The sequence below is a fragment of the Melozone crissalis genome, unplaced genomic scaffold (genome assembly GCF_028551555.1).
Source record: "Melozone crissalis strain CALT ecotype California unplaced genomic scaffold, PUWL_Pcris_2 ptg000039l_1, whole genome shotgun sequence".
Taxonomy (NCBI): Eukaryota; Metazoa; Chordata; class Aves; order Passeriformes; family Passerellidae; genus Melozone; species Melozone crissalis.
The window spans coordinates 1,464,867-1,491,940 of record NW_026535817.1 but is presented as its reverse complement, the minus strand read 5'-3'; the positions used below and the strand labels follow the sequence as shown (position 1 = coordinate 1,491,940).

The following is a 27,074-nucleotide window of genomic DNA, read 5'->3' as shown; positions in this document are numbered from 1 at the left end:
TGGCTCACAGCACTTGATGTCCATTGTCCCTTATGCCAGGGGATTGACTTAATTATGGAGTCTGGGCTCTTTCCTTCACCCGAGTTGGGCCGAATCGAGCCGAGCTCGGCCGAAGGCAGCGAGCAGGCCTGGCCCGGGCGCTGCACGGCAAGGCGGCTGCCGCCTCCCGTTACACACCGGGCCGCTCACGGCAGCCGCCGCCTCTGCGTCCGGGCCGCCGGGCCGGAGGGCGGCGGGAGCGCGGCACCCGGCTCGCCCGGGGCAGCAGCGGGCCGGGATTCTCCTACAGAGCCTGGAGCGGCGAAGCCGGGACAGCCGCACAGGTGTTCGGGGGCGGGGCGGTGCCTGTGCGGGTACAAGAGCGGCAGCGGCTCCTCCTCTCCGGTTCCGCGGTGGGAGCGCCCGGAGAGGTAGCGGCGGCGGGACCGGGAGCTGCGACGGGGCTGGGGCAGTCCGCGGCCTGAGCCTCGCCGGGGCTGTGAACTGGAATATGTCCTAGCAAATCACAGGGTTTTGTGGGCATAGGAGCAGGAAATGTCTCTCCGGGGAGTTTGCCGTAATAAAGGGCGTGATTTAGGTGGTGAGTTTTTCAAGAGAAAATTTAAAACGCTTCCTAAAAATCGAGTTAAGAGATGCAAAGCGTCTTAAAAGCAGGGCTGTTTGCAACTCTTTGCAAATGAAGAGATGCTTGATTTGTGGTTGGTGTAAAAATGATAATTTTTTTAGAACAGGTCCTTGCTGATCATTTTCTTTAAATTGAATAGTACTTTTGAAACTTCTTTTTCTATGTAATTATAATGGCCGAAGTAAAGCCTAAAATGAACATGCAATTGAATCAGGGTATTAAAGTCTAGCTAAATTTTCGTATTCTTTCATAAAAACTTTCTAGGACCAATAAGCAGGAAAAAAAAATCTGAAATACAGACTCACTGTCCATATATTCTACTTAGAACAGCTGTTTGGTGTAGGCAGTACTGCTGAGCTTTGCCTTGTGGCGGTCACCAGCAGACAGGGACAGGTGTGGTTTTATAAAGCCTTTATTTTTTATTTTTGTTTTAGAGAAAGAATTGAACAGCACATAGTGTGACAAAACACTGAAGATTCATGAAATATTCATTCAGTACCAAATGAAAAAGGGTAAGGGGTGGCAGAAGTTCCACAGGTTTTTCTTCATGTTTTTCTCACTGGCAACCTAGATTGGAGAGACAAAAGGGAGAATTTTGTAAATGTAAAATCTTTGTAAAATGGCAGCATACTGGCAGCACCTCAGTTATTTGAGCCCTGTGCAGTGGCAGGTGGTAAAACAATTAGAGAAAGCACAGGTGGTGGTTAAAGGGAAGCTGAGTGCTCTTTGGGGATAAGGAAGTGAAGTGGGTGGAAGGGTGGCCAGGAAGGGGCAGACAGACTGACAGACAAAGGCATTTGTGTATTACTGCTGCTACCTACCTTAGATTAAGCACCAATTCCTAATATGGCTCTGCTCTGGACTATTAGGGAAGCACCCTGGGAAAAGGAACACAAACAGTTATCAGAGAGAAGCAAGGGAAAAAGCAGGTTGTGCTTGAGAAGGAGATGTTAGAAACTTAAACTTGTGCCTGAATTATGGTTCAAGGGATAATTCTGACGGTACTTCCTGACCCTAGGAGCCCTGTGCCCCTGGATGTTGTGTGTCTTCCAGTTTTGCCAAAGTAGCAAAGAAACTTTTGGAACTAGTTAGAGACAAAATAACTCTTTCCTAAGTCTTCCCAATGTATTTAACTATGTAACACTTGGGATATAAATAAAACAAGACTTGAATTAATAAGCACTTTAAGATATTAGTTATAGTTCTGTGCCCTACGATCTAATGAGGTTGCTACTGCAAACTGTCATTTATCCTTGCTGGCAATGCCACATGGCTCCAGATAAACCTTTTCTGTGACATGATCAGCCCAACTCCCGGTAGATCTGTATTTGCTGGGCACTTCTGAGAATTGATCCAGATGCACTTTTTACTGGTAATCCCAGAGTTTTGTAAGGAGCTGTAGCACAAAAGGAAGCTTATGTATGCTAGAGAGAAAGTTAAATTCTGCATGTGTGTATTTTTCATCTGTGGCTCTTCTGACAAGACCTGAGAGAACTTAACCTAATCTAGGACTGAGATGTTCTTTGAGCAGGTGGTTTGACTAAATTGCCTCCAGACAACTTCTCCATGTGAAATTGTTTAGTGACTGTAATCTGTGCTGCCAAGAAAAACAGTGAGCTCTGGCCATTTATTGTAAAGGCACAGGGACAAGTGACCACAGCAGTTTGCAGAACAGCTTTCTATAGTACTTAGCTTCCAGGTTCCTGTATATGTGGTTTGAGGGCTTTTGTTTGAAGATTTTTTGTTGCTTTGGTGGTTTGTGTGTGTTTTGTGTTTTGTTTTTTTAAAAGAAAGGAGATAAAAAGTACCTCTTCTCCAAGGCACCCCTCAACATCTGCCTGCTTGCAGCACTTTTCCACCATGGCAGTGAAACTCCCACCAATTGTCTTCATTTGTTCTTCTGTCATCTGGGGCTTGCGCTTGATGAGGTTGACGAGCATTCTGAAAAGAAAGCCACAAGACAGAATTAATCTTGCCTGCTGTAGGATTCCTGCTTTACAAGACACCATTCCCCAAGGCACAGCTCATTTCAGGGTTTTTTTGTCATGCCTAGATGAGCCTGTTCCTATTGGTGACTCCAAACTCCCAGTCCAACACAACCATCAGTTGCAGCTGAGTAAGAACTTAGGGGAAATGATCTGTATGTTGTCCTAATTAAGTACATCCCAAGATTTGCACTGGCAGTGGGCCTACATGAAACTGGTCAGTTAACGGAGTGATTTCAGTGACTAACAAATTCTCTTTTGCCTCTTCCGCACTACATGATGTTATATGCTGACCGGGTCAGTGCAAACACATAGTTCCATGTGGATTTCTGTGTCGCTAGTGTAGTCCCAATCAGATGACACAACAGGGTGGAGCTTCCTTCTGTACTCCCAAGTGCTGCAGTTCAGGACCCCCCTACAAGGTGTTTCTTGGGGCTTACTTGAGCTGCCCTGCTTCGCGCTCGGCCGGAGCAGCAGTGCACAGCTTCTCATCGAAGTTGAACATCATGGGGTCGAAGGGTGGCGGCACGTATTTGGTGTCTACACCCATGGCAGTGAAACATGGCCTCCTGTATGAGTAGAGCTCGTTGCAGCACTGGGAAACCTGCTCATTGATGGGGGTGCTCTCCTGCCTCTTGCACATATCTTCAATGATGATGCTCAGCTGAAAAGAAAAGGGCGAAGGTTAGTTACATCTTCCCAAAAAACACAGTAACTAAGTGATGTTTTTATCACAACAGCATAGCTGGAAACGCCTGCTGAGATGTGGTATGTCTTTAAAATTTAAAATACATAGGTACTCCTGGAGTGAAGCATTTCTTCATCTGCAAACAGTCAGGGCATTGGGCTACAATCAGTAGGTTTGAGGGTTTTAGGGCACTGTTTTAAGACATTTCCCAAATGTAACCTGCCACAGTCTCAGGTATGGAGCTCTGGGCACCTTGGTCCAGTGGAAGGTGCCCCTGCTCATGGCAGGGTGTGGGAGCTGGATGATCTTTAAGGTTCCCTCCAACCCAGGCCATTCTATAGTTTTGTGATTCCCAATTCTATGAACTCATTCTTGCTCGCTGAGACAAAGCAAACTTGAACTAAAATTCTCACAGGATACCATCAGCTAGGTATTTAAGCTCTCACATTCATTAAAAAATGAACAGACTTGGAATTCTGTTAGGTAGATGCTTAGTGTGGTGTTTATGGAAAGATACTGTTTGCTATCTCACCAGAATTCAGTGTTTTTGTGAACAGGGAAAATCTCCAGGAGGAGGAGGGAAAGAAAAAAATCCATGTACTCACGTAGTGCTCGGAACAAGACATGCGTTTCTGCTCAGGGAGATTGCAGCACTTCTTGCCAACCGCTGTCATTTTCTTCCCGATTTCAAGCATGGTCTCACTTGATACCTGAGGCATTTTCTTGGTGTAGCGGACCAGAATTCTGGCAAAGTCAAATCAAAATGACAGTTAGTAGAGCGTTCCTCAAATAGGAGCACATCTGGGCCACTGAGGGGAAAAGCAAAGTGAGGACTCCAGAATGTTTCTCAGGAATCGCTCACCCTTTAAGGAAGTCTGCCTCGCCATGGGTATTGAACAGCTCACAGTTGGTCTTCACCACATCCTCGGTTTCCTTGATGTGCTTGTTCAGTTCCTCTTGCTGCAAACAAGTGCAAGTTTATTAGTGATATTAAAGAAGGAGTTGCTGCTAACAGTCATACAAATGTAACTTCTGACCTCTTCTAAACCTTATCTATAAAATACTCATTTTGCAAGGCTGATCACTTCTGCATAGCCAGGCTGGCGTAGGCAGGATTTGATTCCCTTGTGGGTCTTAAGTTCTAACAGAAATTTCTTTGAAAAAGGCAGCCACATTTTTAAAATTTAGTTTAAATTAATTACCTGTTGGACTTATTTTATCAGCAGTGGGGATTTATGTTGATTTGTTTAAATCAAGTAAATATTTCAAATTATTATCAACCACGAGGGGAACATCTCTTGGCCAAAGCTTTCAGGAACTTAACTTATGCTGTGTCTTGTGTGTGACTGAGTTGTGGATCAGATCTGTTAGGTGTCTCTGTGTGCTGGCCATGCACACTCTCTCCCATCACAATCCATGAGCAGCCATACTCAGTGTAGGCCATGGAACTCAGACAGTAACTGAGCTATTAATTGTCAGCCTCAGGACAAGCAGAATCACATCTGAGATACAGAGGCATCAGACAGTTAGTTGAGGGAGACTAGTCTGAAATAATGTGATGTGACAAATGACGTTACCCTGTAATCTGAGATAACCCTACATCCTTGCCATGGGCCATGGACTGCTTCATCTCCCACCAGGACATTAACCCCCCCCTGGAATCAGTCTCTCCAAAAGCTTTCTGTCTGCTCCGCTGTGGGAGCTCCTCAACACAATTCTTTGATGACAGGTACCAGCCCAGCATTCAACCCAGCTGCAAATACAGCTTTGCACCTACAGCATTCCCGTAGCACTCAGCAGGGTTGTCTGTCTTGCAGCACTTATCCAGGAGTGTTTCATATCCCTTGGTAATCCTCATAACCAGCTGTGTGGAGAGCTCAGGGTGTCTTCGTGAGTATTCATAAACAAACCTGGAAGGCACAGCAGCAGCCAGAGCTCCTGAGTAACGTGCTGCTGTCCTCAGCACAGTGCAACAATAACAAGGACATTTCCTCAGGGGGACAATGAGCCTGCAATGCTCTGGGCACTACTTACTCTGACAGGAATGCATCATGGTTTGCCTCATAGCTTTTACACACTTCCTTATCTTGAATGTATTTTTCAACTAGTGAAGGAAGGTTGTCGGGTTTGTCATCGAACTCTGCCTCCATGATGCACTTGGTCCTTTCCACAGCTGGCAGCTCGCAGCAGGGCTTGAGTTTACTTGAGAAAACATCTTGTTTAGAGCACAGAGAGGCCACGAGCTCTGACTGTAAAATTAATACGTAGTATCAGACAAGCTATGAAATAATAATTTAAAGACAGGTTAATTAATCTGCTCTCTCAGCTTCAGACTCTTCTCTTTTCACTCAGGTCACCTCTTTACTTAGCACTTTGCTAAAAAATGCTGTCTTCACACAAAGAGAAATAACTGGGGTGTGGTTCCCTCCCTGATCCTAGACACTCTGGTGAGCCAGGGCACATCCCTGAGTGCCCTGTCACAAGGATGCTTGACGCATCTTGGCAGTCCTGACAGGATGCCCAGCTCTGATGGAGGACTAACCCCAGAGCCCAGGAACGAACAGGCTCAATGAGTGTGTTCAAAGTGGAGTCAGCCAGGCAATATTGACATCATCTCACTATTGCAGGGGTTTGTTCATCTGTTTTCTAGCATTCATTGGCACTACAGGAAAGCTGGATTAGTTGCAGTATGCTCAACAGGGCAGGAGAAAAAATTGCAGCCTTTTTGCCTCTGCTTTTTTTTCCCTTTATTTGTGATTGAGTTGAAGTGAATAAATACTATCAAGTAGCCTCCCTGATAAATGTTCTGACAGGGCTAGATCCAGAGCTGGGCTGAAACCTACTTCCAGTAAGAGTCAACTGTGCTTATCCTGAGCTTTTCAGTGCTTGAGGAACCTTCCAGCAGTACTGAGTACCAGTTTAAGTTCCCTGGACTGTGAACATGTAGCTGCACAAATTACTGTCTTTCTAAATATCTTTCAAATATGTCGACTTTGGTCTAAAATAGTGAGCTCACCCAGTCATCCACACACTCCACCATGTCCCCATCACAGCACTCTTTGTAGACATCTTTCACATCGTGGACCATCTTAACCAGCTCTGCAAAGGGAGCCTTGGGGTATTTCTGGCTCAGACGAACGAGTTTACTGGGTAGAAGAGGAGAAAAAGACACTTGTTTTAAAGCACTGTAGGGAACAGAAACCTTGCAAGTCACTTACATGATAAGGTAGGTCAGGATTGTTTCAAGAAACCCTAATTGTTCTCATCTAATTCCTGGTGGCTAAAAAAAAAAGGACATCAACATCTGCCCCAGTAAAGCCAGAAAGGACCAAGTCTGTGGTTTTCCTGTTCTGCCTGAACTGTGAGAATCACACCCCAGTAATCTGCATCACTCTTGAGCACCTGGAAAATGCTCCAGGTTGCTTGGCACAGGTAGACACAGTCCTGATGACACCTTTAAATGAAAGCTGACTATGTTTATAAGATAATCCTAGTCAATGTTGGTGTATCAGGCTGGCAACAGAATGAAAGCACCTCTCTGTGCCCCAACAGGTGAACCAGTTATTAAATTGAAAAAGCTTTTCTTTGTCTTACAATCACATGTTTTAACAACTGTGGTTCTGCCAAGACTGACTTTTTGGTTGGCTTAAGGTTCAAACTAGCCTCTTACTCTGCTGATTAGTGATGTGTCCATCACCAAAAGCTGTAGGCACTGGAGTGGGGTACAGCTTTGGCAAAAGTGTGCCTTAAACACACTGTGATCTATGGTTCTGAGGGACACTCCAACAGTTAGTTCTCCATCCTCCAGACTGGTTCCAGAGATGGTTTAATTGCTCTGCAACTCTCACAGCTGAGCTTTTTGTAGGTCTCTCTCACAGGCTGACAAGCCTACATTTTATCCAAAAAAGTGATGGGAACTTACCTTGCTTGGAAAGTCCTCTCACCATACTTTTCGAGGACCCTGCATCCGTGCTGCTGCTTCACATCTATCTTCTTGGCTCTTTCCTTGATGAGAGTTGCCTGTGGTAACAGGACACACATTGTCACATTAAACTCATATGCAATGGATAGGATTAATCCTGGCCTGTGTCTCCAAGTTCTTCATGCAAAGCTTTGCATGAACAGAAGCCTTCTGCCTGTGTCCTACTCAGTTGCTTAGTGTTTATCCACAGAGACCAAGCTGCTGTACCTTTGCATCCAAGCAAGCACCAACATCACTCTCTGAGCAGCAGCTTTTAAGTGCGTTTTCATACTCAGCAGCCAGGCCCAGGATCGCTGGGGCGTGCAGGAAGGGGTTTCTTCTTGCAACAGTGTAGACAAAACTAGAAGCAAAAGGAGAGCCTTAGTTCTGTGTTCCAGTAAATGGCCTTAAACCTCTTGTGGCTTCTCTAACTTGTTTTCTAGTTTAGAAATCTACTTCAGAAATCTAGTTTAGTAATCTGCTTTTGAGACATAATGCCTGCTTGATAGGAAATGCTCTGCTAAATCTCACCCTTCCCAAGGCAGGACTCACTAACTGTGGGTAAAGGGTGAACTCCTGATGTTCTCAGCCATCTGGTTTGACATCCATCTGCTTTTTAAAATGTGTTGTCAAATACTTGAAAATTCTGGTTTTCAGAGTGAAAAATCCATCTATGGACCTGCCACCAAGATTTTATTGCCAATTTTTGTTCTTTTCACTGTTACCTTTCTTCCTTCTTGCCAATTACACAAAGAGAAGTGGGAAGCTGGAGCGAATAAGTTATTTAATCAGGATTGGAAACACTGAGTTTTCAGCAGGTTTGGGGAAGAAAGTTTATCCAAGAGGTATAAAATGGGATCCTTAACCCCTGTTTGGCATGCAAAAACCTGCTCTTGCATGAGATGAGCAAATGTGATCAGAGTAAGACAGGACAAGTGGCCATTTCCCTTACTTTCCCAAGAGCTGCACGCGGTGGTCCTTGTACTCGTTGCAGATGACATCAGCAGCAGGTCTCTGGTAGGGCTGGACAAAGTCTGGGTGCTGCACTTTGAAGGACAGGAAGCACTGGTTTCTTTCAGGGTCAGCTTTACCACAGCAGTCAGCCATGTCACCGTATGAGTCACGGAGCTTGTCCACTTGGCAGATTTCATCCAGGAAAACAGAGGGCTGGAAAGGGAGAGGGGAGGGTCACAACTAGTGTTGATATATAGACAGCACCATGTATTGTCTGCTTATCTGCAAAAGAAAAGCTAGGCTGAACAGTAAATAGGTTTTTACTGAATAAGATTTAGACCATAAATCAAATTAATCTACTGTTTTTCAATAATTTTATTAAGTTTTATTTTAGGTAGTCTGTTATCAAAGTGGTTCCAATGCTTTACTGAAAAAAAAATTAATTATAATTTAAAGTACTCTGTGCAAGACAGTGATCTACTTTTACTTATAAGCTAAACTGAGTTTTATGAACTAAACTGAGTTTTCAGATGATTTGAAGCAGAATTTGGTGGAAACCTTTAGGGAGAACTCATATCTAGCTGAACCTGTTAGATGTCCAGGAGTCCTAAACACCTGCACACTTCTTTGGTTACCTGATTTTAGAGGAATTTTTTAAACCCTCATAAACTAAGTGCCTTAAAGTAGCACAGACACCTTTTCAAGTCACCCCAGTGTGGAAATCCACACACTTGGGTCACTTTAATACCTAGAATTAGGCCTGCACTTCACAGCTGGGGTTTTGTACCAAGTGCTAACGTGTATTTTCAGGCAATTCTAGGCTGAATGTGCCAAAGTGTGGTACTTGGTCTCTAACATAATGGCTCCATGGATCATTTAGGCACTTGTTAAAGGCAGAGGTTTAGAACCTGACAAAACCAAGTTCTTTGTTTAAGCACTGAAATCTGAGCGTTGGCCTGTGACAACAGGCACACCTGAAAGGTTCAGGTGTAAGCCCTCAAGCAGGGTGATCCTGGCAGCTGCACAAAACGAGGAGAAATGCAATAGTGAGGTTTCACTGCCTACCAGTGGTTTTGAGCACTCGGGAGCATCCTCGTTGGCCACACACTTATGTGCCAGGTCAACCACATCCTTCACCAGCTTGGACAGTCCATCGTAGGAGCATCTCTGCAGGTACTGGGCAAATGTGATCATGGCACTGAAATACAAAGCACAGTTTGACACTGAGGAACATCAGGCAGTATTTTCAAAGGTGCCTCTGAATTGAACTGGTTTGTTCAGATGACATGCACAAAGGTTCACCAGAATGCCATCCAGAGCACAGTGCCGTATCTCACGTCTGTCTTGTTCTCTCCTCCTCTCTGAACATGTTTTAACCTTCCCAATAACCTTTTAACCTTCCCAATAAAAAAGTCTTGAATATTAAATTATAAATAAACCAGAAGAGACTGTGATTGGAGTTGTCTGTTGCTTTTACCAGCAAACTCATAAATGCCATGACCTAAGCTGGATTTGGCCACTGTTACCAATTATGACCTTCAGGTTGCTTTCTGTCAGCACTTATCTGTCTGTCAGGGCCCTCTGTCTTTCCCAAAACCAGTTTCAAATGAAGATCACTGATTTGTCTCAGAAAACCTGTCATAGGTTTGTTTTTTGAGGTTGGTAGTTTGTGGTTTTACTGGAAATGTTGCCAATGCAGCATAATTTCTCTTCATTCTAGGAATAGCAAACCTGCATTCCTCATGCATATTTTATTTTCAGAGAAGGAAGAGGCTTTTTCACAAGGTTTGCAAGGAGTTCTTTTCCCAGAGAGTAAGTCTTTGTGACATTTGCAGGCCTTAAAATATTTCTAGGTTTTGCAGTAACAGTAAGGGGCTAAGTCAGTGTGTCTGACTTAGGGACAAAAAACCCGTCAGAAGATGAAGTTGAACATTCACTTACACTGCCTTAAATGTCTCTTCCTTCAGGTCGTTGAAGCGGTGGGCAATCGGGCTCTTGTGCTCTAGGAAGGAAAACAGAGGGAGAGGTGGTGCTCACTGTCACACTGGCTGTGCTGGACCCTGCAAACACATTCTGGGCACCATGGGCCAGATTCTCACCATGTTTGGTGTTCACCTGACTCCTTTACTTGATAACTTAAGAACTTGAACTCTTTCTTGTTCATTTGTCTGCAGATACCTGACTCTTAGGTCTACTTGTCTTTCTGAGGAAACCCCAGCCTGTGATTTTTATGATCCTAATAGAATATTTACCTCGGTAAGCAGCTACTTCATTAAGATACTCAAAATGACTGTTGGGACTTTACTATTTAGGGTTAGCAAATGTGTCCTTTGGGTAACCACCACCACCCCCAAACACAGCAAATAAAGCAGTGCAGCTGCAGTTTGATTAGAGCAAACCTTCTTCCTCTGAACACTGAGTTATTAACCTGTCAAAAGACAGAACTCCCACAAGCACAGTGCAGCTGCTTTTTCCCTGGTGGGAAGGAACAGATCCTGACTCATTGAAATCTGTTCATGCACCACACAGATGTTGCAGAGGCATGGCACCACACTTGCTCAGCTCAGTTGTCCTGAGTGTCCTACCCATCTCCCCCCCCCCCCCCCACCATTTCTTAATTTCGTTTCTTTTCAAGTCAATCATATTTTTCTCTTCAATATGGATCAGGCTCCCACGAATTGTTAGTGAAGCTATGTTAAAGACATTAACTTGATAGAAAAAAGACTTCCAAGAGAACTAATTAGTCTTTTCTTACCTGCATCTCGTGCAGTTCTTTGCAGATTCCTGGAACTGGCAGAGCTCAGGAAGATAATAAATGAAATTAATGTTAACCACTTCATGGTTGCAGGTTATGATGTGAGCAAAATTGCTCAAAAATGCTAGGAAGATTGAAGGAAGAGCATTTGCTTATATACCCTTCACTACCTGTGCCTGTAAAATATTAACTCTTGAGCTGGCATTTGTGGATTGCCATTTGGCCTGAGGAGGATTACAAAACTTCAGCTGTCCTTGGCAAAAATTAATTTGATATTAGTTATTTATTCTGTGTTGTTACTTTGGGCCTTTTTGTCCGAAAGAGGTCGAACCTCCCAGCACCCAAAAAAGATAAAGTTTTGCGTAAATTTCCTTATCAAATGACAAACAAGGAGTTCAAGGCATCAGACAAAAATGTCATCAGGGCTAATCCTATAGCCTTCTTTTTTTTGCTACTATTTGTTCAAAAGCAAAGCATGTTGGTTTTGTATAGCAACAGCTCACCCAGAGAGGACTCAGTCCACCTGAAATTAGAGAATTTTAATTGTAAATCACTTTATTGAGATGACATGGCTAATCTAGACATGTATGGCTGATTTGAGCTCCTGAATTTGTTAGGTCCTGCTCTGGTTTTCCCTGGGTGCTGCTGTTCACTGATATCCAGAAAACAATGCCCAATGCATGGGTAAACAAGTACAAGAGCTGTCATTTCAGAATTTTTGCAATTTCTCATTTGTACTGACATCTTCCCAAGAGTGATCTCTTAATTAAACATTGCTCTCATCTCTGTAAAATTTCTCATTGATTAGTCAGTAACTTAGGAGATCAGACACAGGAAAAATGTGCAGTTTGCACAGAGCCCCAGGACATGGAATAAATCAAAATTACTTTTCAGGAAACCCAGTGAGATGCTTCAAAAATTCCCAAACAAGTACAGGGCTGGATCCTTGCTGAGTGCAAAGTGGTGTAGCCTCCCAGTGGGAGATAGTAGGATTTATTGTAATTAATTTATGTCCCCAGTGTGTGGATATCAGCCCACACAATGGAGCTTGTGTGCTGCTTTGCAGCTCTGCTTTGTGAGCACCCACATGGTAGAGCCAAGCCTGTGGTCTCCAAACCCTTCCTCAGTTTTTAAGGTTCCCTTTTCTGCTCTGTTTTTGTTCCTCAGGTGAGAAGTTTTGCCATGACTCTGTATTATTCCTAATGGGAATAGTAAGAACAATTCCATGATCGATCCTCTGGAAATTTGGCGAAGTACATGCCTAATACTTCCTTTTGTTTCTGAGTGTGAGCTTTTAAAGACATTTGAAATAAAGCAAATGGTATGTCTAAGCTCAAAATATTTTCATTCAGGAAAATGCCTAGGCAATGCATCTTATGTTCTGGAAAGGTTGCTCTTTTCTCCAGGAATAACCACATAAAACTGAGATGAGTTCATAGAATAGTTCGATACAATGACATTTCTACAGTCTGCTGCTATTGCAAAAACTTTCTGCATTTTCCTGAGTCTGCTCCTGATGTTTTTGTAGGTGAAAGGCAGCATTCTGATAGTGATTTCAATGAACTAGGCTCTATGTTGGGAATTAAAAGGTTATTTGGATAACTCTTACATGAAGGATGGTGCAGGAAAGCCAGGTTGGCAGAAAAGCAATGTTAGAAATGTCATAATATTAGACATGGGGCTTGTTTTCAGGTGGCTTTAGCAAAATCCCACATTTCTGGAGAATGATGGGGATTGATGAGCAATCTGGAGCTTTCAGACCTATGCTGCTTTAGCCTAACAAAATCTGGGGAAAGAGCTTGTTAATTCAGTCTGTAATTATTTCACTGACCATATCCCTCTGTCAGAGAAGAGCCATCTCCTTTCAAATCTTAAGAGAGCATTCAGTGGGACAGAAACACACATTTAGGTATTTTGTGGATAACTACAAGGTAGTAAAAAACTGTGGTATTGGTGAATGATGTCTTGGAATAGCTCTTGAGATGCTCTCAGGCTGTACCAAAGAAGTCTCCAGAAAACTACTGCTAAGGGCGGGGAGAGCAAAGCTGAAGTTCAGCACATGATTGCAGTGTTGCATCTTGGAAGCTCTCTGGAATTTTCCCTTGCAGCATTGTGCAGTGTTAGCAGGAACACTCCTGGTCCCCTGGAGTTAATATGTAAGTTTGGAATACAGGGTCCATGTTTATTTCTAGATATCTTCTGTTGTCTGTCCTGTACTTGATGCCAATGGTTCATGTAACTGCTGAGAGCTGAACTCCAATGCTCATGTTTGTTTAACAGTATTAAATAGTATACTGAGTTTCTTGTTACTCAGTGCTTTCACACTGCATTGATTTCACTCCAACAAAGTTGTCCTGGTATTAAAAAAAGGAATTTATTAGAAAATGGCATTTTAGGATGATCCATTTTCATACTCATTTATGTCTAAAGTTACATATGATGACTACTTTTTATTCCAGGTGTGGGGAACTAAAGGGCAATAATTCCAAGAGTAATTGAGCTGGAAATAAAAAGGATGTATCCTTTTTAAATGTCATCATACCAGCCTGTGCAGAGTGGCAGAGTAGAAACAAAGTGGACTTAGATGTACTGATATGGAATGAGGCTCTTGAGAAACAAATGTGCTGTACCGTGAGAACAGCTGTCAGAGCCCTTCTGGGAAGTAAGTGCTTTTCAAAGTAATCTCTCAGAACCCAAAGGACATCAAGAAATCCTTTACTTTTGTGGCCCTCCGTTTTATTTACTGCTGTTTCTTCCTTTTCTTCAAGACCTGTAGTTCTGTTTGTGGGACTGGACCATGAGGCACACACCAAACCTGGGGACAGACATTGCTGGGCCAGTAGCCACAGTGAGTAGCTGTTAATTAATAACTGTAATGATTAGTATACTTCTAAATAAATGTCTCTAGCTCTATATGTCTGTAGCTCTGGACATAAGGACAGCTATCAGGCGTTACTTTTTTTCCTGCTCTGGTGAAGGATGTTTGCCATTCTTATCACTGATGTCTGATTCCCATGCAGAACAAGTCAGACATCTCAGATATACGGCTTTTGTTTGAACAGAGATGGACTCATGGATACAAAGCAAACATAAAGACTCAAGGGGTTTGATCACTGTGGCAGAACGGGCAGAGACTGCTCAGCTGTAGCTAATAGTATTCCATGTCAGGTGTATCTCGTGAGCATATCCATCAGTGAGTTCTGGTACTCAGCTGTTCCTCTTCTGCCATCGGCCACCCACCTGCAGCGTTAGTGAGTTCTGGATCATTCAGATAAGGGTTTTTGAATCACCAAGATTACTGTTCTTGCTGATCCTGTGCACTTGATCCCCAGGCCATTCTAGCATCCCTACCCCTTTGTCTCACAAGTCCACAGTGGAGTGATGTAGCTGTTTTCCTTATTTGTGACCATTTGCCAACATCATTCTTTGGCAGCAGGAACAAGAACAGCTTTGCTTTGCCTATTTAGCATTCGATTGCCTGAATATATCCAAATGTACAGCCTTCAGTGCTTTTTCAGGGTGTCAATTCTGAGACTTCTCAGGACTTGTCTCTACTTTCCATGTCTGTCACTGTTATATTTTCTGAAAAATCCCTTTGCCAGGATTTCATCTCCTGGGAGGCTGAGAAGCCTCAGAAAAGAATGAAAACAATAATTATCTGATTGCTTTGGAATGTGGTCTGGAGATCGTTTACCACCAGGTGCATCTTTGGTTGGTTCCATGTGAATTGTTTTAACTTCATGACCAATCACAGTCAGCTGTGCTGGACTCTGAGACAGTCAAGAGTTTTTATTCTTCATTCTTGTTAAGCCTTCTGTCTGTATCCTTCCATTTCTCTAGTATAGTTTTAGTATAGCATTCTTTTAATATAATACCATAAAATAATAAATCAGCCTTCTGAGAACATGGAGTCATTCTCATCTCTCACCTCGTCCTGGGGACCTCACAAAGACCACACATGTCCCTATGACTTTTTGCTCTGCCAGTACCAGTAGGTAATCCACAAGATAGCTGAGTATTGGCATCATCTCTTACCCATTTCTAAGGTCCCTCAACAAAAATCAGTGTTGTATCTTGGTACGGGTGTATCTAAATACAATATAGATGTGAGAGAGTAATACCCGAGGTGCAGCATTGCTCTGTTCAGGAAGTCCTTCTCAGGGGGAGATTTTTCTTCAGTAGCTCTTATAAAGCCTTTGATCATTGTGTCTGGAACTGAAATCGTTGTGATGCTGTGATTGATGTTTGGCTCATGATAGGACTATCGGTGGAGATCTATTTTCTTCCTCTTGCATAAGTCCCAGAGACCTTTGGAATCCAGTGCATTCACTTGTGCCCTAGAAACTTTTTGGCACTCACTTTCCAATTTCTGTGCTGCTCTGCTATGCTACCTGATGGCCTTTGGCAGGAGAGAAGAGCCATTTAATGTGGTACAGTCAAGAGCCAAAGCTGAAAGCTTCTGCTTGGCAAGATATTGTTAATATTTCTTTCCTAAGTTTGATGTGCTTTAGCAATAAAAGAAATAGTGAAAACTTTTGAGGAACAGCAGGAAATGTTTGGAGCATTTTTTGTTTTGCTTTTCTTTAGGCCATTGATCTGTAACCTTCAAATTTTTTCAAAAACTTTTTTTGTAACTGTAAGCTGGTTATTCGCTAAAATCAGAAACAAAACGTGTAAAATGAATTAATGATTCTGGGAGCCACTGGGTGTGCTCTCAACTTGAAACGCTTTAGGAGTTGAAAAAAATTCTGTGTGTCTAGAGGGGCTGTAGGACTTGTGGAAAATTTCTGCCACTCTGCAGGTGCCCCCCACAATGTTACTGCATCATCTGGCAGTACTGACATTCTTACTTGCCTTAATTTTCATTTAGTTTCATTGTAAAATTAGGGTTTTCCTATTCTGGCCTAAAAACTGCTAAGCTGGTACATATTTTCCCCTTCATGTCCATCTCCATAGAAACGGATTCTGTTGCTGCTAGAATTGTTCTCTTGTGCTGTTTTTTGTGTTAGGACCTTGGGGTTTCTTTGCTGGTTTCTTTCTTGGGAAAATGCTAGTTCATCCGTTTGAGACAACTTGTAAATGTTCAAGCATTAAGGACATAAAAGGAGTGATTCTTTTCTCAGCCTTTCCTCTATTCCTGAGCAAACAATTTCTTTAGATAAAGCCCTCATAACTTTGAAAAATTAAAATATAGTACTTTTACATGAAGTCCTGGACCAAGAATAGTGTTTTCCACCTCTAATATTTCCTACTGTCTTTGGAATTTCTTTAGCTAACTGTCAGGGGCCTCAGGTGGCACCTCAGCAGGAAAAGAAAAAATGGTAGAGCCATTTTTAGGTCCTTGTTACTGGAGCAGGCAGGAAAAAACATTTTAAAATTTGGCTCCGCCATTTACTTGCTGACATAAAAAGATAGTCCACTTCTGCATATTATGCTGCAATTACAAATTCTAGGCTCTATGAATGAAATGGGAAGCATCTTTCTCCATAAGTGAAATCCAAAGACAGGGTGAAATATTTCCACATTCTGCCTTAGCCTGTGAAGCCAAGTTCAGTTAGTCAAATCCAAGTACCTGTACTTTTCTGTTGTAAAAATCAACTCTTTTTCAAGCAGCATTCAACTAGACCACTTTTATTAGGTGAGCTCTGGCTTGTAGTTCCAGGTTCAGTACTTCCTTCAATGTCAGTCAGATTGGCAATGATATTACCAGGATGTAAGGATCTCTTAAAGAGAACCGGAGTTGCAGCAGCAACAAAACATTGTCTTTCTTCAGGTTGTTGTTTTCCTTCCCATGTTCTCCTTCAACTGGATTTGTTGCACTATGACATGTAGTTCTGGAAACTTGGGATTCCCAGAGTTAAGGAAGTGGCTACACATAAGACAAAACTGAGGAAATATTGCTCAGGTTTTTTTTTTGTTTTTCTTTAGAGTAGTGCTTATAAACTCTGACTTTTGAAGGGGTGAATAGCTGGGGTTTGAAATTCAGGCTCTCTGAGGGCCTTCAGAAAGACTTGATTTTAGAAGAAAGGTTCCTCAGTTTATTTCCAGAATCAGAAAAATTTAATCAGAGACCAAAAACTGCAATTGAGCTTAGCAATGACCTGTATAGTTCATGTGGTTCTCTTAAATAAGTTATCAAAAGATTGATCCATACATCAGAGGAACTAAAGAAATCTATCAGGCAGATCTGTGTCTGTGCAAAGCCCAAATATCAGTGATTTATTTTTGTTGGGTTTTTTTTTTTTTTTTTTTTAAATTTCAACACTGCACTGGGAGTCCTTCTTAAGCCATACAAAGAAATATTAACAAACTCTTTGCACATGAAGCTTTTGGTGTTGTCTTTTGGATCAATTAGGCAGAGGCTACACTCCCAAGGGCATTCCTCTGTGGTGCTCTCCAATCCCATGCTGACAGTCCTTGACATTTGCTTTCTGCCCAAAGGCCTTTTTTGCTCAAACCAGCAGTGATTCAATATTGCCAGCCAGGCATATCCACAGCCTATCCACAGGTCTCAGAAATAACTCAGGAAATTCAGTTATAACAATTGGTGTAGTAGTGCCCTTCTCTGGTACCTTCAGTTCAGTGTGAACTTGGGGTTCTGACATTGCTCCTGGACTCTGAGTGCAGGAAAGCAGAGTGAGTTTTCTCAGTGCAAAGAGGCTTAAGGCTTCCCTTAAAGTCAGTGTAGATCTAGGCAGATGCCTGGCTCCCTGGACTGGGAGATTGGAAGCTGGGCAAATCATGTTTGATCCAATTTCTCCCAGTTCCTGCTGGCAGAGAGGACAGGCTAGTGCTAAGTCAAGACTGAGGGCACTGTTCGTGGTGAGCCCAGGAAGCCTGAAAATGCTGAGAGTCTCATATGAACACAAGTCTCATGGTTTCTGAGGTCCTGCTGCACTGTTGGGCACTGCAGCCTCTCTGCTGTCAGCAAGGAGGAGTTCTGGGATGGATCCATGACATCCCAGAATACAAATGTTCTTGTGTCACTTGACAGAAATCTCTCAAGTTCAGAGTTTGCCCTCCCTGCAGGTTTGTCAGAGCCAATATGGAAATATAACTGGACTTTATGAAAGTTTATCAGTACTCTGATGTTTCCAGTGAAACATTTTGGATTCAATTCATTTACATGCTTTATTGGTGCTGGGTTATTGGTTGGATTTGATGATCATGAAGAGACCAGTTTGGTCAGTCACAATCTGCCCTTAGTGAAGCTGTCCTGGGTCACTGCTCTGCCTTGGATGTGCCTCAACACTGATTCCATGAAGATCTGCTCCAAGATCTTCCCTGGCACAGAGGTAAGGCTCACCAGTCTGTAGTTCCATGGGTCTTGCTTTCTACCCCTCTTAGAAAAAGTTCCCCTGTCCCCAGTCCCTGAGGACTTCACCTGATGGCTGTGACTGTTCCAAGATGATGGACAGTGGCTTGGAGACCACATCAGTTCCCCAGGACCTTGGGATGTGTGTCATCAGAGATTTGCGGCTTTAGAATGTTCCATGTCATTCCCACTATCCCACGGTCACAAAACAGAAACCCCACTGACATGGGCTTAGGTTATTTTGCCTGTCCACCCACAATAAGAAAACTTCACACTCCAGCTGGTCATAAAATTCAATCCAGAACAACATAACATCAGAATTGAAAATTGTGTGGAGAAACTGAAATTGAGACTAGGCTTGCCTAGGAACTTCTGTGTGTTGTGTTATGTTAGTTAGTTTTCAAAGAAAAGTGAGATTATTTTATTTGATTCTTTGTTATCAGCTAGGTAACCTCTCTGCTTCCCCTTCTGAAAGAGAAATCAGGTTTTCCATTCCTGCTTTTAGTATATAACTGCACTTTAGGCAGAGACTCCTATCTCTTGGGCACTGATATTGCTTAAGGAGCTTTTTGGCAACTCACTAAGGTTACCAGGTCTTCTGTGCAGGATTTTGAAATATATTCAGCATTGACCTAATTCTGGTCATGTTGAAGTCAGTGCCAAAACTTGCCTGATTTCTCTGGAAAGCGAGCTAGATAAAAGGCAGATTTTCAACCCTCCCTACAATATTTTAGGGAAGTTATTTCACAGCAAATCACTGCAACGTGTTTAGATTGGTTAGTGGATGAGTAGGATGTACCTGCAAAAGCAGGTCTAGCTCAGGTCATACCGAGATTACTGTAAAAATGATGTTCAATCTTTTCCTAAAGGAGAGCTCTGACAGAGAAAGCTGTGCTGTGTCCTGAGTAAACAGGTATCAGCATTCCATAAGAACTAGCCCCATGAAGCATTTTCCAAGCTCTCAGGCAGGAGCAATCTGCCACCTACTGTTAACATAACTATTTGCACAAAGAAGTTGTAGACCTCAAAACTGAGAAAAATTTCATATTCCTGTTGGCAAAGACAGTCACAATCGTAGAGAATTGCCACAATGATGTATCTAAAAAAGAGATCAGCCCTCACTGGAGTTGGATTAGTATTGGAGAGAAAACTCAGCTTGTTGACTAGTAATGATGTGTGATTTATTTGGTGCTCTTATTGCAAATTATTTGTGTAATCCTTATGGGGGCACTTTTCTTGGAGAGTGTTTGCATTGTCCTTACAGGAGTCCTTTTAAATTAAAGAAACACAGAATGTGAGAAGTTCATTAAGATATGAGGTACTGCTGATAGAGCACTCCACAAATTCTGGAACTCCTTTTCTGACTTGTGACAGCCATATCTAACCAAGAGAGGCACAGGATTTGGCATTAGGGTACATAAATGTTACATGTCAAGTGCTTTGCTGAATCCAAGTTTAAAACTCACTGAAATTAAGCAGCATTTAAGCGTTTTGGTGTACATACAGACACTGTAGGGATGTCTGAATGTAAGCCTGGAAATTTATATTCAAACTGAGTTCTACAAAGTTAAGCATTGGAAATTAATATATTATCTTTAAATCTGCAGACTTGAGAACTGAGCTGAGGCATTGAATCAGCATTCATGAATCAAAATAAAAGATATAGATTTACCTTTCGAGATGCTCATAGGCTTACTCACCGGACAGTTTTAAGTTTGACATTTGAGATATTTCCTCATCAAAAAAATGTAAATTAACTCAGAGTCATAAAGAAGAAAGTAAGAGAATGACAAGTGACAGAAAATTCACCACACCAGCAATTTTTCTCTTTATTGAAAAGGTCTCTAATTGAGGAACACAGAGCTATTCAAGGCAGCTCCTAACTTTGTAACTAGCTAACAATAAAGTCAATGGCATTGTAAATGCCACACACACACAGAAATGCTTGTTTAGCCTGCTGAAAATAAATTGCACGTAAAAAATCACTTCATGTTTACTGTCAAAAAAAAATCAAGACATAGATATTTAAGAATCAAATGCTTTAGTAAAAATTAATTTCCAAAGCATTGGAAAGAATTAAAATCAGGCTAGTTTTAGCTGCAGGTGTGCTGCCGGCTTTTAGCTCCACCTGCTGAGTCCAACTGAAATAACAGCAAGCTTGAGCTCTCCTCTGTTTTTAAAAACCCTGTCCCAAGGGCTGCTAAAGCTGAGCAGGAAGCCACAATATTAGTCAATAAGTGAAATAGCACACAGTGAGCAAGTGAGGGCAGGTTCTGCTTGAAAACAGAGGCTCCACGGGACCTTGGGGGTTAGGGAATTTTAGACCGTCAAAAACTTGTAGATGGTTTTTCTAGTTGTAATTTGAACTTTGTAAAAATGTCCTTCCATTTTAAGTGCCTTTCTGAGATAGCAAAGGCATTTCATACACTGCCTTCACTGAATCCAAGGTCTTACTGAGTTTTACATGGAGATTCCCACTCCCTTCCTTATCCAGAGATAAAACTACCCTGGGAGGATAAATATTTTCAAGGCGCACTGTATGAGGAGAGAAAAAACAGCCTGAGCCTTGTTGTTCTGCATGCCAGCAGAAGGCTGCTTGCATTGAGATCTTCCAAGCTGCTCCAGGAGAAGCTGTTTCAAGGACTAATTTCAGAACTAATCAATTGTTGACTTTAAAAAGTGGTTACTATAGAAATTATCATTATGGATTGGCTGAACCCAGGCAAAACACTAAGTGTAAGAAATGTTTAACCTTCTAGCTGACTCCTGTGCAACTCACAGCTGATGCTGCCTTAAATGTCAGCAATTAAAAAATAAAATTAAAATAAGAGAAACAACCAACAAAACATTTATTTGACAAGTAAGCTTTAGGGTTCCAATATAGGTGATGCAGCTTTGGCTTGAGAGGTGTCATTTAGAGTTTTGGATTACAGATCCCTTTTACACAAAATACACAAAAAAAATCACTTTATCTTATGATTTGTCTTGTCTTTGTTTTATGTCACCTGTGACCACGCTTGAAGAGAATGAGAAAGAATCCAGAATCTTCTCTAGATGCCCTTTGCCTCTATTTGCTATGGTGTTTTTCAGGTTTATACTCACGAAGGATGATCATTTTTAAACCTTATCAAGCAAATTAGGAGCCTAAAACACACCTTTAGAATAATTTATGCATGTTAAATTGTAAGGCTCACAAAGTACTAATGCATTTTAGGATTTAAAGTGCTTAAGCCATTTCTTAACTAAGACTCCCCAAGTACTACATATATTACAGAACCAATGTTTTGCTTTTTAACAGAGCACTTGCAGATTTATTAATTGAATCAATTGTTGAAAGGTTTTACTTTCTGTATTTGTTTTTCCTGTCACAGTTCTCCCTGTGAGGAGGTGGTCACAGCTGATGTTCCAAGAGCAGCTCAAAGAACATGCACCACCAGTGTCTGGTAGGGAACAGGAACGACTCGCAAGGCACTGGAGCGGGACGTGTCTGTGTGTTTGCAGTGCCATGGATCATGGGTCAGGACAGCCAAGGGCAAATCACCTGCCTTACTGCACCCCAGAGGCTGGGGCTGCTCCCAAAGGGGCTCTCACACTGCAGGGCTTTGAGTGTCAGCAGTAATGTCAGTGCACTTTGGGTGTGAACAGTAAAGTAAATTTACCTTCTGCTGTACCTCTGTGCACTTCTCCTGGGCTAGCACTGCTCCTCTTCAATTCTCCACCTGTCTGGATTGTCTTTATTTTCTTTACTCACAAGGCTATACCACCTGAGATGCTCACAGGAAACTCGCTGTAATGAAGAAATGCAGATAATAAGTGTAATTTAAAGCAAATGATATGACTCCATAAAATCTGTTCTAAGTGATTCTTTTCCAAGTGCAATTTACTGGGATTAAAACTGAGTGGTTTAGACAAGGCTTAAAATGTCTGTCATGGAAAACTGCATTTCTCTGAATGTTCAAACATTTGTGTTCCTCTCCTTCTTTCTCCCTTTGCCTTGGACAGCAGGCATTGCATGCTTGCTGAACAACTTCAGTTCTGTTACTTCTGTTTAAAATCAGTCATGCTGGTGTAATTGTAGCTCATCTGACCACCCATTTCCTGGATGGATCTTCCATCTAGGCACCAAGGAGGTCCAGTGAGCGAGTCCCTTGTGTGTGTGTTGAAACAATGCAGGCTGGGGTTCACAGTTCCCTGAATGATATGCATCAAAACATTCCAGCACATATAGAAGCTGCAATGGTGGCAAAACTGTACATCTCAAAGACAACACAAGCATTCACCAGTCAGAATGGCAGGATTGGGGTTTGGATTGAAGTTTATTTGGATGGTCAACTTGGTAGCCTTGTGGAAGTTATAGCAGTCCTGAGTTTGGGTTAAAAATTCAAGAAGTTTTGAACTTTTCTCAGTCCCTGTATTAATTACAAGCAAAATTCATGCTCTCTTGCTCCCTGACCTTGACAATGACACTTCTTCCAGCAGTTGTAAAAGAAACTGAAAGCAGATCCTTGAGGATAATTATGCCACAGCAGAGGTTTCAACACATTGTTTGTCCTGTAGAACTTTTTAAGGAATCTGGCACACAGGAGGCAGTTCCTGAAAGTATTCACTGAATCTAGACCTCAAGCTTTCCCACTACTCCTATGAAGTGCTCAGTGGAATGATCAATAACCTGAAGAAAAATGAATAAGTGCAGAATTGGAAATCACAGATGAAAAAGAGAACAAAGGATTGTCGTTTTTCTCAATATTTAGGAGGGTGGTGAGGCCCTGGCAGAGGTAGTCCAGAGCAGCTGTCGCTGCCCCATGCCTGGAAGTGTCCAAGGCCAGGTTGGACAGGGCTTGGAGCAACCTGGGATAGTGAAGGCTGTCCTTGCTCATGGCAGGGGTGGGAACTGGGTGGTCTTTAACATCTATTCCAACCCAGACCAGTTTGTGGTTCTATGACTGTACGATGTCCTGCAGCTTTATGCTACCAGTAACCCCAAGCACTCTAAGTTAACCAACTTCACAGACTGGCCAGGGAAGGAAATGTGGTTTTTAGGAATTACTGCCCTATTTAGAGCCTACATTGACTTTTCAGTGATCTTCAATCCATTCCGTAAGAGCCCTATGAACAGGAAACACAGCTCTGGGTTGTACGCTGTTGTGGAAACTGGGACACAAAAAAACCCTTAATTAAAAAAAAATCTGGATTGTTTACTCCTTCATTATGTCTCGGTGATTATCATAGTATTTACAACAATGTTTTAGTTTGTGTTTCTAAAATATAAAGTGCAAGAGAAGTGTTGCACCTTCCCAAGGCATTCAAACCATCCAAACCAAGATGCTTAGGCGCAGACTTGTGTTGGCAGCTTTTGCCTACGACTCAATCAAATCTTATAAGGCCCATGGGTGTAACACTGAGTGTCTCTAGAGAACTCAAGTGCTTTGCTTGCTGCTGCACTCACAGAATCTGAGTCATTCAGGTTGGGAGCCTCTTACACGTCCATGGAGTCCAAGCTGTGACCAATCTCCAGCATGTCAACCAGCCCAGAGCACTGGCTGGCCTGTCCAGCTGTCTTTTGAGCACCTTCAGGAACTGAAATAACCGTGGGCAGAAGGCTTTTCTCCTTTTTAATGCCGCTATTAAAAGTGATCAGCGCTGGGGGGATAATTGAGGGGTCCACACTCACACTGCCACCTGTCCCAGGAGTGACTCTGGAGAGGAGGAAGGGTGCAGCTTTGTCCACTGCTCTGCGGGCAGAGCCGGGCCTTTCATCCTCCCAAGAGCATCGGGAAATACCTTGTTCCTTCGGGCTGACCTCCAGGGTGCTGCCTCTGGCCGAGGTCCTCCCTGGCTAGGGTGAGGGGCAAAAAAGGGTCTCAGCATCTCTGCAGGCTCTGGACTTTGTTCCTCACGTCTAGTCATCGCTTTGATTCGTCACTTTTGTGTTGGCTCGCTGTTTTAGGGGGGTTTGGCTAGGTTTGGTGAGGGGTCTCTCCTGCTGCATGCTGGATCCGATGTCATTTGCATTTTGACGCGACGTCCCTTCTCCTCCACCGTCTGGGTGCCATCTTCTAGGAAGCAGCAGGGTGTCACTAGACAAAAGGCGGAATTCTTGACCATCAACGACAGGTAGTTAATGAAAATGACTGGTGCTTACAATAACAAACAACCCTGGCACCAACTGGTCCAACTTGTTCACTCCGCAACCTTTTAAAAAAATTGGCAGCTTTTTCTACTTATAACAGGGATGGTAACTCCACTCCTTCCCTGAGCAGTCCCAATGCCTGACAACCCTTTCTGCGAATAAATTCTTCCTCATTTCCCACCTGAACCTCCCGTGGCACAACCTGAGGCTTGTTTCTTCTTCTATTGCTTGTGAACCGGGAGCAGAGCCCAAGCTCTACCTGGCTGCACCCTCCTGTCTAGAGGGAGTTCTGGAGCCTCCTTTTCTCCAGGCTGAGCCCCCCAGCTCCCTCAGCTGCTCCTCATGATTTCCTCTCTAGGCCCTTCCCCTGCTGCACTCCAGCACAAAAGGCTCAAGCTGGGGTGGCGGGGAGAGCAGTGAAATGGAGGAAAAGGACTTGCCCTGCATTGCCGAACGAGGAGGAGCCACTCTCTGATCAGAACAGAGGTCACCGCCACAAAAGAAACGGCACAAACAGACACAACCGGCGCTGCTGGCCGCGCTCCATCCGACCCCGGGCTGGGAAGAACCACACACACATTAAACACTATGGCTGCCTTCGGTAGCAAGAAGCTGGAGCCTTTCCAAGTCTAACAGCCCGAATGGATACTTGGAATAAGGTGCAAATGCAGCCGGTCTCACAGGCAGATTTGTGATACAATGTAGCCCAGAGTGAGCGCAGCCCGAGCTCCGCGGCAGAGCCGCTCACTGGAGGCCATTCCCCGGGAAGGAACAGAGAGAGGGCAGCAAACAGCTCCAAGGGTGACACCCAGCCCTGCAGCCACCCTTCCCGCACCCAGGCGGGTCAATGTGGTGCATTTGGACCTGTCTGGCTGCTCGTACAGCCAGAGCCATCTCAGGTGGGTTTTGTTTAAAGTCACCCATCTCTCACATCAAACATTGAAGTGACATCCTTGTCACACCACAAATCTCAGCTGGTAGGGCTGAGGTCACCTGTATTCACTCACAGGTCTCTTTTCTGCCTCTTGTGATGACAACAAATAATGCATAAATGCTAAAAAATATATTTATTACATGTAATTGTAACAAATAACAAAGGTTTCATCTCTGCTTCCGCCCCGATAGAAACCACTAAAATCAAAGCATTTGCATTAATTTTAATGCAAAAAAACTATATATATAAGAGGACAAAAGTATTATTGTAACTGATCTCCCATCACACATCTCATGCTGGTGTGGTTTGAGATTTCTGCACAGTCACACCAGGAAGTTGGAGGTAGGTGGCTTAGAGTATTCAATTTATTCCTCCTGGATTACATCAAACTATCATCTGCAGAGATATTTATAAAGGAATAAGTAATAATATATAGATATATATTATATATAATAATATATAGACCTTGCACCTGAAGATTAGAAGTTAATCTTCTGCATTGGAAGGCACGATGAGCACCAGTTGAGGATTTATTTAAAAAAGAATGTGTGATTTCAGAGGAGCTGCACACCTGACCGGTGCTATCCACCATCAGCCAAATAAGAGAAAACACCTAATTACTCAAATGACAACAATCTCTTTTCATTTCTGTAAAATATAACCAGAACAGGCATTGTTGGTTTGAAACATCAATTCCAAGACACCCACAGTGTACCAGTGCATAGAGCCATTACTGATCTTTACAATCGTGTGTTTCTGTGGTGAAAATAATTTTTATTTCCAACAGGTCTAAAAAGACTTGGTCTGCCCTAATGGAGGCAACAGTATTAATAACCCAAGTGCACTTTGGGGATGAAAATCTGGGCTGGGGGGCCTGAGGGCTGAGCCAGGGCATGATGGCATATTCAAAGGGTTTCATTAAAGAAATATGGTCAAATTGGCATGGGCATCTTAATGTTGGTCGTTTTTAGTGAAATTGTAAGAAAATTATTGTAAAAGAGGGATTTGGAGGTTACTCTTGAATGCAGAATGCTTGGTGGGAACGAATTGTGTGCAACACAGAATCCCAGAAACACTTAGGCTGGAAAAGACCAACGACTTCAACCTCTGACAGATCACCACAGACTGCCATGTCCAGTCGTTCCTTGGACATCGCTTTTAACTGGAATTCTGTGCTCTGTGGTTTCACTGACCACCACTTTTAGCGATACTCTACCAATTTATTTTCTGACCCTTTCAACGACGCCCCCCCGTAATTTCTATTATCAGACGCGTTAGGAGGTTGCTTTTTAATGCATATTGTCCTCACGGTGTGAGAGACCATCACTTTTAGGCGGAATTCTGAGTGCTGTGGGATTTCAACACGGGCCTTCCCTCACGGCGTTTTCCTGCCCTAGGCGCGCTCCCAGGACCCCGCCGGGCCCTGAGGGGGTAACTCGGCACCTCCGTGCCCACGGGGGGGGCCCTCGGGGAAGGTTCCCGACGGAGGCCAGGCCGAGGCACCGTTGCCCTTACCGAGGCGCAGCGGGCCGAAGGCTGCGGGTGATGACGCAAGCGGCGGTTCCGGCGCCGGGGCGGTGACCGAGGCGGCGGCGCGGGCGGAAGGAAGGGAAGGAGGCGGGAGGGAAAGGGGTGTCTGGCCGCCGCCGCCGCCGCGGTTCCATTGCCGGGAGCGGGGCAGGGCCGTGAGGGGAGCGGGAGCGGGCGGCGTGAGGGGAGAGCGCGAG

General features: G+C 43.4%; 1 protein-coding gene across 2 annotated transcripts; it reads right to left on the bottom strand.

Moving 5' to 3' along the window:
- Window positions 1-1,045: 1,045 nt before the first annotated feature.
- On the bottom strand, window positions 1,046-27,074 carry LOC128941831 (albumin-like). 2 transcript variants are annotated; one of them, XM_054283806.1, is made up of 17 exons: window positions 26,863-27,074; window positions 21,943-22,070; window positions 10,969-11,012; window positions 10,155-10,215; window positions 9,279-9,411; window positions 8,212-8,426; window positions 7,488-7,620; window positions 7,221-7,318; window positions 6,315-6,444; window positions 5,333-5,547; window positions 5,076-5,208; window positions 4,161-4,258; window positions 3,904-4,042; window positions 3,051-3,274; window positions 2,434-2,566; window positions 1,447-1,503; window positions 1,046-1,192 (listed from the first exon to the last, which is right to left on the bottom strand). In XM_054283806.1, exons 5-16 carry the CDS (start codon window positions 9,405-9,407, stop codon window positions 1,453-1,455), a joined length of 1,698 nt encoding a protein of 565 aa, XP_054139781.1. In that variant the 5' UTR covers window positions 9,408-9,411; window positions 10,155-10,215; window positions 10,969-11,012; window positions 21,943-22,070; window positions 26,863-27,074; the 3' UTR covers window positions 1,046-1,192; window positions 1,447-1,452. The 2 variants fall into 2 exon arrangements, with proteins under 2 accessions (XP_054139781.1, XP_054139780.1); XM_054283805.1 differs by lacking the exons at window positions 21,943-22,070; window positions 26,863-27,074 and having other exon boundaries at window positions 10,969-11,053.

What these genes read in the sequence shown, in the direction of transcription:
- LOC128941831 (XM_054283805.1), bottom strand. Translation starts at nt 11,053, where the DNA reads ATGAAGTGGTTAACATTAATTTCATTTATTATCTTCCTGAGCTCTGCC. An exon ending in CCGAGTGCTCAAAACCACTG is followed by an intron (nt 8,427 to 9,278) that starts GTAGGCAGTGAA and finishes CTCCCTTTCCAG; the next exon opens with CCCTCTGTTTTCCTGGATGA. An exon ending in TGTCTTGTTCCGAGCACTAC is followed by an intron (nt 3,275 to 3,903) that starts GTGAGTACATGG and finishes TTTTCTTTTCAG; the next exon opens with CTGAGCATCATCATTGAAGA.